Source organism: Chiloscyllium plagiosum, chromosome 6, assembly GCF_004010195.1.
Source record: "Chiloscyllium plagiosum isolate BGI_BamShark_2017 chromosome 6, ASM401019v2, whole genome shotgun sequence".
Classification (NCBI taxonomy): domain Eukaryota; kingdom Metazoa; phylum Chordata; class Chondrichthyes; order Orectolobiformes; family Hemiscylliidae; genus Chiloscyllium; species Chiloscyllium plagiosum.
Window position 1 is genome coordinate 15,837,676 of NC_057715.1, and position 16,217 is coordinate 15,853,892.

The window sequence follows — 16,217 nt, forward strand, 5'->3', positions numbered from 1 at the left end:
GAGAATCCAGAGAAAGTATATTCCTGTCAGGGTGAAAAGAAAGGCTGGTAGGTATAGGGAATGCTGGATGACTAAAGAAATTGAGGGTTTGGTTAAGAAAAAGAAGGAAACATATGTAAGGTATAGAAAGGATAGATCGAGTGAATCCTTAGAAGAGTATAAAGGCAGTAGGAGTATATTTGAGAGGGAAATCAGGAGGGCAAAAAGGGGACATGAGATAGCTTTGGCAAATAGAATTAAGGAGAATCCAAAGGGTTTTTACATATATGTTAAGGACAAAAGGGTAACTAAGGAGAAAATAGGGCCCCTCAAAGATCAGCAAGGTGGCCTTTGTGTGGAGCCGCAGAAATGGGGGAGATACTGAACGAGTATTTTGCATCAGTATTTACTGTGGAAAAGGATATAGAAGTTATAGACTGTAGGGAAATAGATGGTGACATCTTGCAAAATGTCCATATTACAGAGGAGGAAGTGCCGGAAGTCTTGAAAAGCATAAAGGTGGATAAATCCCCAGGACCTGATCAGGTGTACCCTAGCACTCTGTGGGAAGCTAGATAAGTGATTGCTGAGCCTCTTGCTGAGATATTTGTATCATCGATCGTCACAGGTAAGGGTGCTGGAAGACTGGAGGTTGGCTAACGTAGTGCCACTGTTTAAGAAGGGTGGTAAAGACAAGCCAGCAAACTATAGACCAGTAAGCCTGACGTCAGTGATGGGCAAGTGGTTGGAGGGAATCCTGAGGGACAGGATATACATATATTTGGAAAGTCAAGGACTGATTAGGGATAGTCAACATGGCTTTGTGCATGGGAAGTCATGTCTCACAAACTTGAATGAGTTTTTTGAGGAAGTAACAAAGAGGATTGATGAGGGCAGAGCTGTAGATGTGATCTATATGGACTTCAGTAAGGCGTTCAACAAGTTCCCCATGGGAGACTGATTAGCAAGGTTAGATCTCATGGAATACAGGGAGAACTAGCCATTTGGATACAGAACTGGCTCAAAGGTAGAAGACAGAGGGTGGTGGTGGAGGGTTGTTTTTCAGACTGAAGGCCTGTGACCAATGGAGTGCCACAAGGACCGGTGCTGGGTCCTCTACGTTTAGTCATTTACATAAATGATTTGGATGCGAGCATAAGAGGTACAGTTAGTAAGTTTGCAGATGACACCAAAATTGGAGGTGTAGTGGACTGCGAAGATGGTTACCTCAGATTACAACAACATCTGGACAAGATGGACCAATGGACTGAGAATTGGCAGATGGAGTTTAATTCAGATAAATGTGAGATGCTGCATTTCGGGAAAGCAAGTCTTAGCAGGACTTATACACTTAATGGTGAGGTCCTAGGGAGTGTTGCTGAACAAAGAGATCTTGGAGTGCAGGTTCATAGCTCCTTGAAAGTGGAGTCGTAGGTAGATAGGATAGTGAAGAAGGCATTTGGTATGCTTTCGTTTATTGGTCAGAGTATGGAGTACAGGAGTTGGGAGGTCATGTTGCGGCTGTACAGGAATTTGGTTAGGCCACTGTTGGAATATTGCATGCAATTCTGGTCTCCTTCCTATCGGAAAGATGTTGTGAAACTTGAAAGGGTTCAGAAAAGATTTAGAAGGATTTTGCCAGGATTGGTGGATTTGAGCTATAGGGAGAGGCTGAACAGGTTGGGGCTATTTTCCCTGGAGCGTCAGAGGCTGAGGGGTGACCTTATAGAGGTTTGCAAAATTATGACGGGCATGGATAGGGCAAATAGACATAGTCTTTTCCCTGGGGTCAGGGAGTCCAGAACTAGAGGGCATAGGTTTAGGGTAAGAGGGGAAAAATGTAAAAGAGTCCGAAGGGGCAACTTTTTCACACGGAGGGTGGTACGTGTATGGAATGAGCTGCCAGAGGAAATGGTGGAGGCTGGTACAATTGCAACATTTAAGAGGCATTTGGATGGGTATATGAATAGGAAGGGTTTGGAGGGATATGGGCCGGGTGCTAGCAGGTGAGTGTAGATTGGGTTGGGATAACTGGCCAGCATGGATGGGTTGGACCAAAGGGTCTGATTCCATGTTGTATATCTCTATGACTCTATGACTGCTTTTATTCAGTCAATATTCATCTGATAGTGTTTCTCCCAGTTTTTCTCACACAGTTTGGAAAGTTTACTGTAAACTTTATTTCAGGCATTAACTGTGATTCTATTGTTAACATGCTTGCCTCTGAAGGGTCTTGGTTCAAGTCCCACTCCAAAGTTTGAACACAACGATGACATTCAGCATAACAGTGAGAGAGCCTATGCTATTGGAGTGTTGTCGTTTGAATGGAACATTCTGCCAAGGTCCCACCTGTCTATTTTGGTGTACACAAAAGATCCCATGGACTATCTAAGACGACCAGGGCAGTTATCTCTAGAGACCTGGCCAATATTTATCTCCTGATTAACACTGGAACAAACGATTTTCTGTCCCCACTGTCTTGTTGCATGCAAGTTGGCAGCCATGTTTCCTGTATTACAAGAGTGACAACCTCTTAAAAACTGCTCCACAAAATGCTCTGGGAATTGCAAGCTCATAGGAGACAACATATAAAAGTAACCCTCTTATTTAATCAAGTAAATTTTGGTATTTTCTGTTGCCAGTCTCACTCCATTCTAAGTTTCTGCCAGATTGTCTTAGACCATAAGAAATAGGAGGAGAAGTAGGCCATTTGATCCCTCCAACCTTCTTCACCATTCTGTTGGATCATGTTTGATCTGACATTCCCTATTTTCACTTTTCTGCATTTTCCACATAACCCTTGATTCCCCGACTGATCAAGGATCTCAGCCTTAAATATACATATGGACTCTATCCCCACAGCTCTTGGTGCCAAAGAGTTTCAATGACTCACAACCCTCTCAGAGGAAGTTCCTCCTCTTCTCAGTATTAAATTGGCACCCCTTTATTCTGCGACTTTCTCGTTCTAAATTCACCTATGAGGAAAAATATCCTGTCAACATTTACCCTGTCAGGCTCCTTAAGAATCCTGTGTGTTTTAGTGAGATCACCTGTCATTCTTCTCAACTCCAGTGAGTAGAGTTCCAACCTGTTTAGTCTTTGCTCATTAGACATTCCCTCTATACCAGGGATCATCTTGGTGAACCGTCACTAAACTGCCTCCAATTAAATGCCGTCTTTCCATAAATAAGGGGACTAAGACTGTTCACAGTACTCCAGACGTGATCTCACCAGCACCTTGCACAGTTGCAGTAAGATTCCCTACTCTTAAACTCCAAAACCCTTGAAATAAGGACCAATGTTCCATTAGTTCCAATGATTCCTGAAGAAGGGCTCATGCCCGAAACGTCGATTCTCCTGCTCCTTGGATGCTGCTTGACCTGCTGCGCTTTTCCAGCAACACATTTTCACCAAAGTTCCATTAGCCTTTCTGATTACCTGCTGAACCTGTGTGCTAGCTTTCCGTGTTTTGTGCACAGGTACCCTCAGGCCCCTTTGTGTTCCAGCTTTATGCAGTTTTTCTCCATTTTGTTCTTCCTTCCAACTTCACACCTTCCCAAATTATCCTTTATCTGCTAATTGTTTGCCTGCGTACTTAATCTAACTATATGTTGAAACTGCTTGTACTGAATTGCCTTTCCACTTATGTTTGTGTCTTTGACACATCTGGCTACAGTACATTCACCTCCTTCCTCCAAGCCATGTTCTTGTTGTTTATAATCTTTTCTGTCTGGTGTTAGAAAAATTGTAAACTTCAGCTTCCTGATGTTGATATTTCAATTTCCTTTTCAGCATTGAGATGTAAATCAGTTGTGTTTCCAGACCATTAGGGGAAATTCAAGCATTCCAATGTTTTCTTTATTCTTTGCAATGTTATTATTTCTGGACCAGCAATTAAGGTCTTAGTTAATCAGCAAGGACCGTTTCATTCACATTTTGTAAAATTAAATTCGTTCTTTGCTCAGTCTTGTTTTCATATCGTATCACCCCATGATCAGGATTGATTTAGTTGTTTTGATGATTTTGACATCTGCACAGAAGGACACCTAAGCTCTGGCATGTTCTTATGCTGGTGACCTAGTGGTTGCTAGGGAATCTTGCAGTCAGTAGTCTACCGGTAATTACGTTCACAGAGATTTTGCGGAGGTTCTCGGAAGGAGCTGTGCTTTTCTGAGCACTGCCCCTCTCATTCATTTTCATTGCTGAAGCTGTAGCTAATATCTGTTCAACACAAAAATCCTGCATTTCACTCGTTTGTCCTCACACTTGAGACAATGTTCCTATGGACTAGTCATTTGAAGCTTTAAACCTGAGACTCTGTCTGCACCCCTCCTATGAATTTAAATTTCCATGACTGCTTTCTGAAGAAAAATGGAGAGTTCTTCCCCGTGTGAATTCTGGCATTTATGCCTCAACCTAAAACCGAAGTTCTGTTCTTGATTATGCTGCTGGTTGTGGGAGCTTGCTATGCATTAAATTGATTGCTGCATTTCTAAAGTCTGCAATTGACTACTCTTTGCCAGTCATTGGCAGCAAAGATTTGGGGATATCCTGAGTCTGTAAAACGCACAATAACAATACAAGTTTTTTTCCACTTTTCTGTATAATTTCTGTTCATTCACAGTACAGCACTGGATTGTCAGCCTGGACTTTGAGTACAAGTCTGTGGAGTGGGAATTGAACTTGTGACTTTCTCACTCCCCAGTGCCACCCACCAAGATGAGGCAGACATGTTGTTTTAGCCCTTATGATTCAAGACTACGAAAGCAGCAACTCTTGACATCTGGCCCATGTCCTGTCCCTCTGAACTATTTAAGACAGACACAGGCCTCACCTCTCCAGTCTTTGGTGAAGCTGACCATACCACCTTCCTCCCGCAACTCTCCTGTGCTGTCCAGCTCAGTGCTCCAGCTCTCCACTTAGTTGAACTTCTAGCCATCCATTGCTAAATGGAGCATCTGTCACAAAGGCTTTTCTTTAACTCACCCTACACTGTCACCAGAAGAATCATCATAGAATCCCCACAGTGTGGAAACAGATCATTTTACCCAACAAGTCCACACCGACCCCCCGAAGAGTAACCCACCCAGACCCATTTCCCTCTGACTAATGCACCTAACACTATGGGCAATTTAGCATGGCCTATTCACCTGACCTACACATCTTTGGGTTGTGGGAGGAAACTGGAGCACTCTGAGGAAACCCACGCAGACACAGGGAGAACATGCAAACTCCACCCTGACAGTCGCCTGAGGCTGGCATCAAACCTGGGTCCTTGGTGTTGTGAGAGAAAGTGAGGGCTGCAGATGCTGGAGATCAGAGCTGAAAATGTGTTGCTGGAAAAGCGCAGCAGGTCAGGCAGCATCCAAGGAACAGGAGAATCGACGTTTCGGGCATAAGCCCTTCTTCAGGATTCCTGAAGAAGGGCTTATGCCCGAAACGTCGATTCTCCTGTTCCTTGGATGCTGCCTGACCTGCTGCGCTTTTCCAGCAACGCATTCCCTGGTGTTGTGAGGCAGCAGTGCTGACCACTGTGCCGCCCATAAAAGAACCATCCAAGACCCAATTTCCTTCACAATCTACAACCTATTTCTTGTTGGGAATAAAAGAGAGACTTGCATTTGTATACTCCTTTTCATAATAGCAAATGTCTCAAAGTCCTTCATAAACAATGAAACACTTTCTGATATATAGTTATTACAATTTGTTCACAGCAAGCTCCTGCAAGCAGCCGTGTTATAATGATCAGATTACCTGGTTTTGGTACTGTTGGTTGAGAGAAAAGTATTGACCAGGATCCTGGGGTAACTCCCCTGCATTTCTTCAAACTCGTCCACATGAACCTTTGCATGTGAACATGCAGATGGGACCTTAGCATTAAATCTGATTCAAAGACAGCCACCTTTGAGAGGACAGCACTCGCACAGTATGGGGCTCGACTTTCAGCCTTGAGTTTCTGTGCTCGAGCCCAGGACTGGAACTTGAACCTGGAATCTAGTGGCTGACATTTTGCTATTGGAGTGAGATGAGGTTTGCCATGTCTGACTGCATCTCTTTTGACTATCTCTCCACTGTGTCTCTCTGTGTGTATTTCAGACAGCATGTCTGGAAACCAGTAATGAATGAACCCTATTATTGTTCTGTTAGATAACAGGTAAATCAGTCATTGAGGGTAATTGTGACTTTTCTACAGGAATGTCAAACTGTCAAAAGTGGTTTATATCTCGTTATCATTTGTATTTTCATAGCCATTAATTCTTTTTACCATGAGGAGAAAGTGAGGTCCTGAAGAAGGGCTTATGCCCGAAACGTTGATTCTCCTGTTCCCTGGATTCTTTTTACCATGCCTTGAAAACTTGCTTTGGGAGATCCAAAGATATTATTGCACCCAGTGATTTTTTGTTAAACTTTAAATTGCTAGTTCTATTTAGTATCTTAAAGATCTTGAAGCGTGCATATGGAGGTCTTATGGCCTATGGAAAAGACCCCTATCCCTGAGCCAGTTGTTCCTGGTTCTAAGGGTCAAAGAAGGTGTGCTGCACTGAACTTGAAATGTTAATTCTGTTTCTCTCTCCTGAGGTGCTGCCAGACCTGCTGAGTTTCTCAATCATTCTCTGTTTGTTCCAGATTTCTAGCATCTGCAGCATTTTGCTTTAATTCATAATGCACCAGAACAAGTTGAATGTTAGTCTGAGAGTGCGTCTTTCTAAGATATGTTAGTGAAAGATGGGAAAAGTGAGGGAGATTCCTGGACAGCCATATGATAAAAAGCACATTGGAACCTCTACCACCACTATCTGACTATAATGTATGTGTAAAAGTAATTGCTTGATAGTACAGAACTTAAACACTTCAAAAGAGACATAAAGACATGAGAACATCATACCAACATTAGATGTGATTCTACTTTGGACAACATTTGCTAAATAATCCTGAATACTGACCACAGAAAACAATTTAAGATCATCTTTCAGGCTCAAGGTGCCATTAAGTTGCTCAAGTCAGAAGCTGCTTTGTTCTCTTACTCAGTCCCCGCCTGCTCGCAATGACTTGCCCAATCAGAGTAAACTTTCCTAATTTAAATTTAATTAGTTTGCTAACATCGTTCCTCAAGCATCGCCATGCCCATTAGCAGTCTCTTCTCAAGCTATACAAAGTGTTCGTCCCTTTCTGAAGTTGGCTTTCTTGCAATTTCAGCGTCAATCTGTGGAAGACAAAAAGCTTTGACTTCATGTCTCTTTTTAGCAGTGAATTAAAAGTCTATGTTGCCCCATTGACTCGGACTCTATGGGGAACCCAGGTGATTGAGTTGCCTGAATGCATGACTGATTTGGGCCAGATTAGTGCCAAAAGCATGAGGTTTGATCTTTGTTCCAGTGGGTGGATTCCAGACTTTACCCATAGTGGACATAATAGTTTTATGGTTTGACTTGCTTTGGCTGGTGAACTGAAGAAGCCAAAAAGTGTTAGCACATTTAGTGCTTCATCCCACGACAGAATCCTGTGGATTATGGAAATCTGACATTTTTATTCTCTTAATCTGCCTCATACACAGTGACAGCCATCATCTTTCTTTGCCTTAGAATGCTCCATTATGGAACATGGTTACCATAGTTACCTTGTGTTACCAAGGAGCTGTAAAATACATCTGTGAGAATTCAATCTCAGTTATTGTGCTCCACATAAACACCGTGAATAAAAATATTAACCTATTGCCTTCTGTCTGGAACCTCATTGCAGAGTGAGCTTACATTCAGATTTCCAAAAGTACTTTGCATCTTGGATAAAGCATGAATGTAGAATTTATTTACAATGTCGAATTACTTGTATATTGCTGAAAAAGAGATATGTTGCTGGCATTTCTTGTCCTTTGTTCAACAGAACAAGTGCAAGGATGCTCAGTTTCAAATTATCACAAGTTATAAGACAAGATAAAAATTATTGTGATTGTTTGAAATTTGGCATTCTTTCATTTGTCCTGATGAGTACAGGATGAGAAACTTCAACAGCATCCCTCATTTCAGTGATGTGTAAGTAGAATTATTTCTCATGTAAGTTTTTATACCTGCACTTAACAGCCCTTGCTGTTCTCGCCATGAGCAGCCATATGGCAGTGCACATCTGGTAGATGCAGTTTGCAAGACATGCCCTCAGCTTCTGCAGTATTTTCACATGTCAATGCCAGATTTTATGTTTCAAGTATTTTTATGAAATGTGCTTGCCATTATCAGGAATTTTTTTTTCTAATCGAAAATGGGCAGATGTTGAAAATTTGCTATGCAACTCCAAAATGATTGGGAAGGAACTGTAAAAACCAGAGCTTAAACACAAGATGTGTCCTCACTCAGTGGAAAGGATAGTTCATAAAATCTCTCGCAGAAGATTCCTATATATGTATTTTATTGCATCCCAAATTTTGAAATACAATGGAACAAAAAGCATGTCTCAACATACATTAATAAAAACAAACTTTGCCCCATTTCTTAACTTTGATAACTTCAAAGGTTGATGATATTTATAGTAGTTAACACCACTTTATTATTGATCTGTCACAAGGGAGTACGTATTGCCTGCAGTCCACCTCCAGGGTGCACAATAAACAGTCCTCATCTGAAATCAATTTATGTAGGTTTCATCTGAAAGTATTTCTTTAGAACTCTCCAGGACCCAAGTAGAATGACCAGTTAAGGCTTGCCATGTATAAGAAAAGCTGAGAATGGATGTATGTTTGCTCACTAAGCTAGAAGGTTCTCTTTCGGACATTTCGTCACCATACTAGGTAACCTCTTCAGTGAGCCTCCAGATGAAGCACTGCTGATGATTCCTGCTTTTTACTTATATTATAATAATATAAATAATAAGCAGAAATGATCCGCAGTGCTTCATCCGGAGGGTCACTGAAGACATTACCTAGTAAGGTGACGAAATGTTTGAAAATGAACCTCCAGCTCAGCGAGCAAACCTATATCCAGAGCCTCAACCTGAGCCACAAATCTTCTCAACACTCACTAAAGCTGAGAATGTTTAGTGGAACATGCTGTAGGTTAGCCACACAATGGTTAGCTGTCAAAGAGACAGGGGAGAGATTCCAAATCAAAAATCTCTGGAAAACCTCAGTAGGTCTGGTAGCATCTGTGAAGAGACATCAGAGTTAATGTTTCTGGTCTGGTTACCCTTCCTCAGAAGAGGGAGAAATTCTACTTTGGCGCAACTATAAGGAAGGAAAACTGATGGAAAATATAGTGTGAGCCTCTTGCATTTTGGGTCAAAACCAATATTTCTTCCCCACCAACCACTGCCAGACCTTTTACTAGCAGGAGCTAATGCCTTTCCAAAATTGAATTCTGTCAAGGTTTTATTCACTCTGACAATGTGGAATATAGAGTCATAAAGCACAGAAACAGACCCTTCGGTCCAACTTGTCCATTCCAACTAGATATCATAATTAATCTAGTCCCGTTTGCCAACATTTGGCCCATATCCCTCTAATGTACCCATTCATGTGCCCATCCAGATGCCGGGTTGCAATTATTGTAACTGGGGCAACATAGTGGCTCAGTGGTTAGCACTGCTGCCTTACAGCGCTAGGGACCCGGGTTTGATACCAGCCTTGGGTCTGTGTGGAGTTTGCACATTCTCCCCATGTCTGCGTGGGTTTCCTCCGGGTGCTCTGGATTCCTCCCACAGTCCAAAGCTATGCAGGTCAGGTGAATTGGCCATGCTAAATTGCCCATACTGTTAGGTGCTTTAGTCAGAGGGAAATGGGTAAGGGTGGGTTACTCTTCGGAGAGTCAGTGTGGACTTGTTGGGCCGAAGGGCCTGTTTCTACACTGTAGGGAATCTAATCTAATTGTACCAGCCTCCACCATTTCCTCTGGCAACTTATTCCAAGCACACATCACGTTAAAAAGTTGCTCCTTAGGTTGCTTTTAAATCTTTCTCCTCTCACCATAAACCTATACCCTATAGTTTTGGTTTCCCCCTACAATGGGAAAAAGACATTGGCTATTCACCCTATCTATGCCCCTCATGATTTTATAAACCTCTATAACGTCACCGTTCAGCCTCCGATGCTCCAGAGAAATTAGCCCCAACCTATTCAGCCTCTCCCTATAGCTCAAACCCTTCAATCCCAACAACCCTCTTGTAAATCTTTTCTGAACCCTTTCAAGTTTAACATCTTTCTTATAGCAGGATGACCAGAATTGAATGCTGTATTCTAAAAGTGGTCTAACCAATGTGACCTCCTAACTCCTATTCTTCAACTACAGTTCAAAGGGTAGTATCTTTGTCTCTGCGTTGGAAGGTTGTGTGTTCAAATCCCACTTCAGGGAATTGAGTGCGCAATCTTGGCTGGCGCTCTAGTGCAGTACTAAGAGAATGCAGCACTGTTGCCGGTGCGGTCTTTTGATTAAGCCTTTGAATTAAAGTCGCATCTGCCCTCACAGGTGGAAAGAAGAGATATCGTGACAATCTGTTCATGAAGAGAAGGGATGTTCAGCCAATATAGATCACTCAACTAGCATCAAAAAAACAGATGATCTGGTTATTATAACATTGCTGCTTATGGGCTACTGCTCTGCTCAAATTGAATACTCCTATGCTTCTTACATTTGCACAGTGTTACAATCCAGCTGAATGTATTACTGGACAAGTCAGATCCCAGAGTGAACCCTGGCTTGATAGATCATAAGTTTTATTTTAGCAGTTTGGTTGCTGAACCCATTTGCCTCTAATTTAAAATCCAAATTCCCCATAGATAATAGATGTCTTCATCATAACAGTGATTACACTTCAGAAGCTTTTCATTAGCTATAAAGTACTGTGGAATATCCTGAGGGGCAACACTAAATCAGTGCAAATCATTCAGGATTTTTTGTTTAACAAGATGGCTAGTCTTGACCAGCTGTATGACAGTCTATAAAACAGAACAACATACAGGCTGGACAGCCTGAGGTTTCTGATCTGTAATCCATGCATGGTGTATTAACCGTGAGGAATGCTGATTTCATTCAGTTCTTGTAAATTATTGAATTTCCAATTTGCAATAAATGTGCATTTGCTTTTTTTGTAAACTGCAGTCTACCATCAATGAATGGCCTGGATCTTGTAAAATTTTGGATCAAACAGCATCTACAAATTGAATGAGAGAGTGAAAGTTAAATTTGAGAAGTACTTGAAGTTTTGCTAAGTGTGAGCCTGAAAAATATTATAAATACTGCGTCTTTCAAGCATGCATTTAAATAGTAACAGGAGTAGGCCATTCAGCCCTTTGAATCTGCCCTGCTATTCAGCTGATCATCCAACTCAGGACCCTGTTCCTATTTTTTCTCCATACCCTTTGATCCTTTTACCCTCAGAACTGTATCTGTCTTATTCATTGTAAACATTCAATATTTTGGCCTCAACCATTCGACAGGATCTCAATTCTCAGGGTGAAGAATTGTTTCTTTATCTCAGTGTTAATGGCTGACCATATTTCCTTCGACTGTAATCTTAGTCAGTACTCCTCTGTCATGACGAACACCCTTCCTGTGTTCCGTCTATACCCCATTTGAATTTTGTGGGTTTCTTTGAAATCCCCTCTCATTCTTCGAAACTCTAGTCAATATAGACCTGATCAATCCAGTTTCTCTTCATATGTCAGTGCTGCCGTCCTAGGAGTCAGTCTGCTGACCCTTTGCTGCAGTCCCTCCATGACCGGAACATCTTTCTTTTAGATGTTAGACATATTAATAAAACTAATTACAATTGCAAGAGTATCATCAATACTAGTATTAGTTAATATTAACATATAGGAGAGCTGATGGCCTAGTGGTATTATAGCTGGACTGTTAATCCAGAGACCCAGGTAATGTTCTGGGGGCCTAGATTCGAATCCAGTCAGAGTACAGAGGAACCTCGATTATTCAAATGACACTAATGGGGAGTATTTTGCTTGGAAAATCAAATGTCAGGTGACACAGTTAAGCCAAGCATCGGGACCTTGCAATCTTGTCCAGATTATCCGAAATTCGGATAACTGAGTGACTGGTTAATCGAGGTTCTTCTGTAGATGGTAGAATTTGAATCGAACCAAAATCCGGAATCAAGAGTTTGTTGGTGGTAGTGAATCTGATGTCAGTTATCAGGAGAAAACACATCTGGTTCACTAATGTCCTTTAGGGAAGGAAACTGCCTGCCTCAGCTGGCCTGACTTATATGTGGCTCCAGACCCACAGCAATGTGGGTGACTTTTAACTATCCTCTGGGCAATTAGAGATGGGCAATAAATGCTGGCCTAGACAGTGACACCCACATCTTGTAAATGAATTATTTTAAAAATAACACTTTAAATAAAAGTGGTGAAATTAATAAAGAGTTCACAAGGCAGTTTCAGTGAAGATGTCAGAAGTGTTGAAGATGAAAGCAGAGGTGTAAGCATAGCAACACACATTAAGTCAGATGTGCTCAGACATCTGTCACGTATTTTATACTATTGGAATTATTTTAGGAACGGGACACATCCAAGAATTATTTTCAGATTTATTGTGCTGTTGAAATGATATTTCCTTTGACTGTGATGCTGCAATGAACATGACAATCCTTGATGTTTGACATCGCTATGGATTTAATTATGTAGCATCATCTGCTCAAAAATAGCTGTGTATTTGTATAGAATTGCAATATCTATAGCAGAGAAGGAGGCAGTTCAGCCCATCATGGTTGTACCTCACAAGGTGAAGAAGTTGAGGGAAGAAATGAAAAAGAAATTCGGTCCAAGGCAACTGAAGGCACTGCCTCCAGTGGTGAATCAAGGAAATTCAGGCACATGCAAGATGGTGGAATTCGAGGAGATCAGTGACCTTAGAGGGTTGTTAGGTTGAGACATGTTTTAGAACATTTGAGTTGGCAAGCCATGGAGGGATTTTCAGTAATTAAGTTGATTTCATAAGGCTTGTGCATGGTGTGCTCCTACAGTCTCCTGAATGGGGAGCAGACTTTAAAAACTCCAAGCCCCTGAGGAAAAGCATTTAATCAATTAACCAAATAATCAATTATCTGAATGAAATAGTGCCTGCCCATCTCCTTCGGATAATCGAGGTTCCCCTGTATCTTGTTAGAGTCACACAACACGGAAATAGGCCCTTTGATCCAACCAGTCCATGCTGACCATAATCCCAAACTAAACTAGTCCCATCTGCTTGCCCTTGGTCCATTCCATTCAAATCTTTCTTATTCATGTATTTATCCAAATGTATTTTATGCCTTGTAACTGTACCTGTAGCCACCACTTCCATTCCACACACGAACCACTCTCAGTGTAAAGTATTTGCCCCTCAAGTCCTTTTTAAATCTTTCTCTTCTAACGTTAGAAATATGACCCCTAGTTTTGAACTCCCCCTACCCTGGGGAGAGATCATTGTCATTCACCTTATCTCAATAAGGTCAACCCCTCAACCACCTCTGTTCCAGTGAAAAAAGTCCCAGTCTTTTCAGCCTATTTTTATATCTCAAACCTTTTCACATATTTCTCCAATTTCCTTTTGAAAGCTATAATGCTTCTGTCATTCCTTCAGGCAGTGTATTCTAGATGTCCACAAGTCACTGCATTAAGAAATAAATCGTCCGTTCACCCCTGAATCTTGAAGGATCGGATTAACATACATCTGAAATGACATACATAGGTGATTTCTAATTTTCAGCATCTGCAGTATTTTGCTTTTACTCTTTAATGTAAAATGGCAATTCATTCTTTCAATATGAATTGTTGCTGTACGTTATTATCTTATTTACATTAGGAGACACGTCAGTGCAGTATGTGGGAAGGAGAAATGTATAGACGTATTTCCAGCATTTAATTTTGTATTTTTCCCAGCCATTATAAATGTTGAATGTCTTTTCACTCTTCTATCATCAGGCACCAGTATCTTCACTGTTTATGAAGCTGCCTCACAGGAAGGCTGGGTGTTCTTCATGTATCGGGCAATTGACAGCTTTCCACGATGGCGTTCATACTTCTATTTCATCACTTTGATCTTCTTCCTGGCCTGGCTCGTTAAGGTACAGCTCCTGGTTGTAATTGCTAAACGTGACAAACGAGGGAAACATTTGGCGAATGTATTAACTTGCTCCTTTGATATCAGGGCAGAAAATGAACGGTAGATGTTTCCCCTTTTTTCAAATGTAAGCATTACTGTCAAGAGAAAGAGGAAGGCGAGGCAGTGATCTTTTTAATCCACCGCACCCTTTTAAAAAAAATATTGCAACAATATGAATTAAAGTTGTGAGTATTTCGGTTGCTGAGGAGAAGGGGATTGAGTCACCCTTTCAGGCAGAACCATACACACAAAATTCCACATTGGAAGAAATGAAGGGCTGGTCACATACGGAGCGGTTGAGGATTCTGGGTCTGTACTCGATGGAGTTTAGAAGGATGGAGTGGGGGGAATCTGATTGAAACTTACAGAATAACCAAGAAGCCTGGAGAAAGTGGACATGGGGAAGATCTTTTCACTAGCAGGTGAGACTAGGGCACGAGAGCACAGCCTGAGAATGAAGGAATAACTCTTTAGAACTGTGATGAAGAGGAATTTCTTCAGCAAGAGAGTGGTGAATCTGTGGAACTCGCTGCCGCAGAGGGCGGTAGAGGTCAAGTCATTGAGTGTATTTCAGACTGGGACGGATAGATCCCTGATTAGTGATGGGGATCAAGGGTTATAGGGAGAAAGCGTGTGAATGGGATGAAGAAACGTATCAGCCATGATTAAATGGCAGAACAGACTCCATGAGCCAACTGGTCTAATTCTGCTCCTACATATTATTGTCATATGGTCTTCTATTCAAGAAAGGAGGGAGTCAGAAAGCAGCAATAAGGATACTGAGTTGAATGATCAGCTGAGAACATATTGAGGGGCTAATAGGCCTAGTCCTATTGTCATTTTCTAAGCTTCTATGAGAATCACTATATCAAGCCGTTGCTTGACTAACCTGTGGGACAGTATTTGGTATGCCCCTCCCCCCCAAGATGTCAGTAAGGAAGACTTTGCAAGGTTGACAGGACAGTGGGTACCTTGTCTTTTTTGGCAGCTTGGCTGATGCTGAGTGGTCCATCCAGTTTCATTGCTTTTATCAGACTTTGCACCAGTTAGGTTCAAATGGCTGGCTTGTTAGGCCATTTCAGAAGGCAATTAAGAATGAATCACATTGCCAGCATTCATGGGCAGCAGGGTGGTTAGCACTGCTGCCTCCCAGTGCCAGGGGACCTGGGTTCGATTCCAGCCTTGGCTGACTGTCTGGGTGGAGTTTGCACATTCTCACACATGTCTGTGTGGGTTTCTGCTGGGTGCTCTGGCTTTCTCCCAAAGATGTTTAGTAGACTGGCCACACTAAAACATTGGGCAAAAAGTGAGGACTGCAAATGCTGGAAACCAGAGTTTAGACTGACCTGCTGGAAAAGCACAGCAGGTCAGTCAGCATCCGACGAGCCGGAAAATCGACGTTTTGGGCAAAACCCCTTCATCAGGAAGGGCCCCGTAGTGTCGAGGGGTGTGCAGGTAAGGAGGGTGAGCTCATGGTTTAAAAACCCCGTGCGGGGTTATGGGGATGAGGTGGGTCTGAGTTGGATGTTCTTCGGGGATCAGTACAGATTCAAAGGGGCAAATAGCCTATTTCTGCAATGTAGGGATTCTGATTTATATTGCACTCCTTGCATCCTCTTTCATCTCACTGTACGAGCACAGCCTTCTTCCTCATATGCTTGTGTTTAATGAGTTTTCTCTCTTCTTTTCAGAATGTATTCATTGCAGTTATCATAGAGACATTTGCAGAAATCAGAGTACAGTTTCAGCAGATGTGGGGACCACGAAGCAGTACCACCTCCACAGCCACTACACAGGTATCTCTCTGCCCACAACTGTGGATGAATTATCAAACCACAGCAGCTGGCATTGGTTATAGCTATAGTAAAAATACTATCACAGGGCTCTTCACAGGAGCATTATTATAACATTACAATGACACCAAAGGGCATAAATTTAATCATATAAGTTAGAGTTTAAGAAGCAGCTTATAGTCATAGAGGGCTGCAGCATGGAAACAAGCCTTTCAGCCCAACCTGTCCATGCAGCCCAGTTTTCACAATTAAACCAGTCCTATTTGCCTGCTAGTCCTATGGTCCATGTCCCTCCAGACCTATCCCATCCATGTACATGTCTAAATGTTTCTTAAATGTCAAAATGGTGCTCGCTTCCACCACT

General features: G+C 41.9%; 1 protein-coding gene across 5 annotated transcripts in view; it reads left to right on the plus strand.

Annotated features, from left to right (window-relative positions):
- The window catches only part of nalcn (sodium leak channel, non-selective), a 284,414-nt gene that overhangs the window by 37,827 nt on the left and 230,370 nt on the right, over window positions 1-16,217 (plus strand). For all 5 annotated transcript variants that reach the window (XM_043691273.1, XM_043691274.1, XM_043691275.1 and 2 more), the window contains 2 exons: window positions 13,880-14,022; window positions 15,752-15,856. In XM_043691273.1, the coding sequence (XP_043547208.1) occupies window positions 13,880-14,022; window positions 15,752-15,856 (248 nt within the window). The remainder of the gene's footprint in view (window positions 1-13,879; window positions 14,023-15,751; window positions 15,857-16,217) is intronic.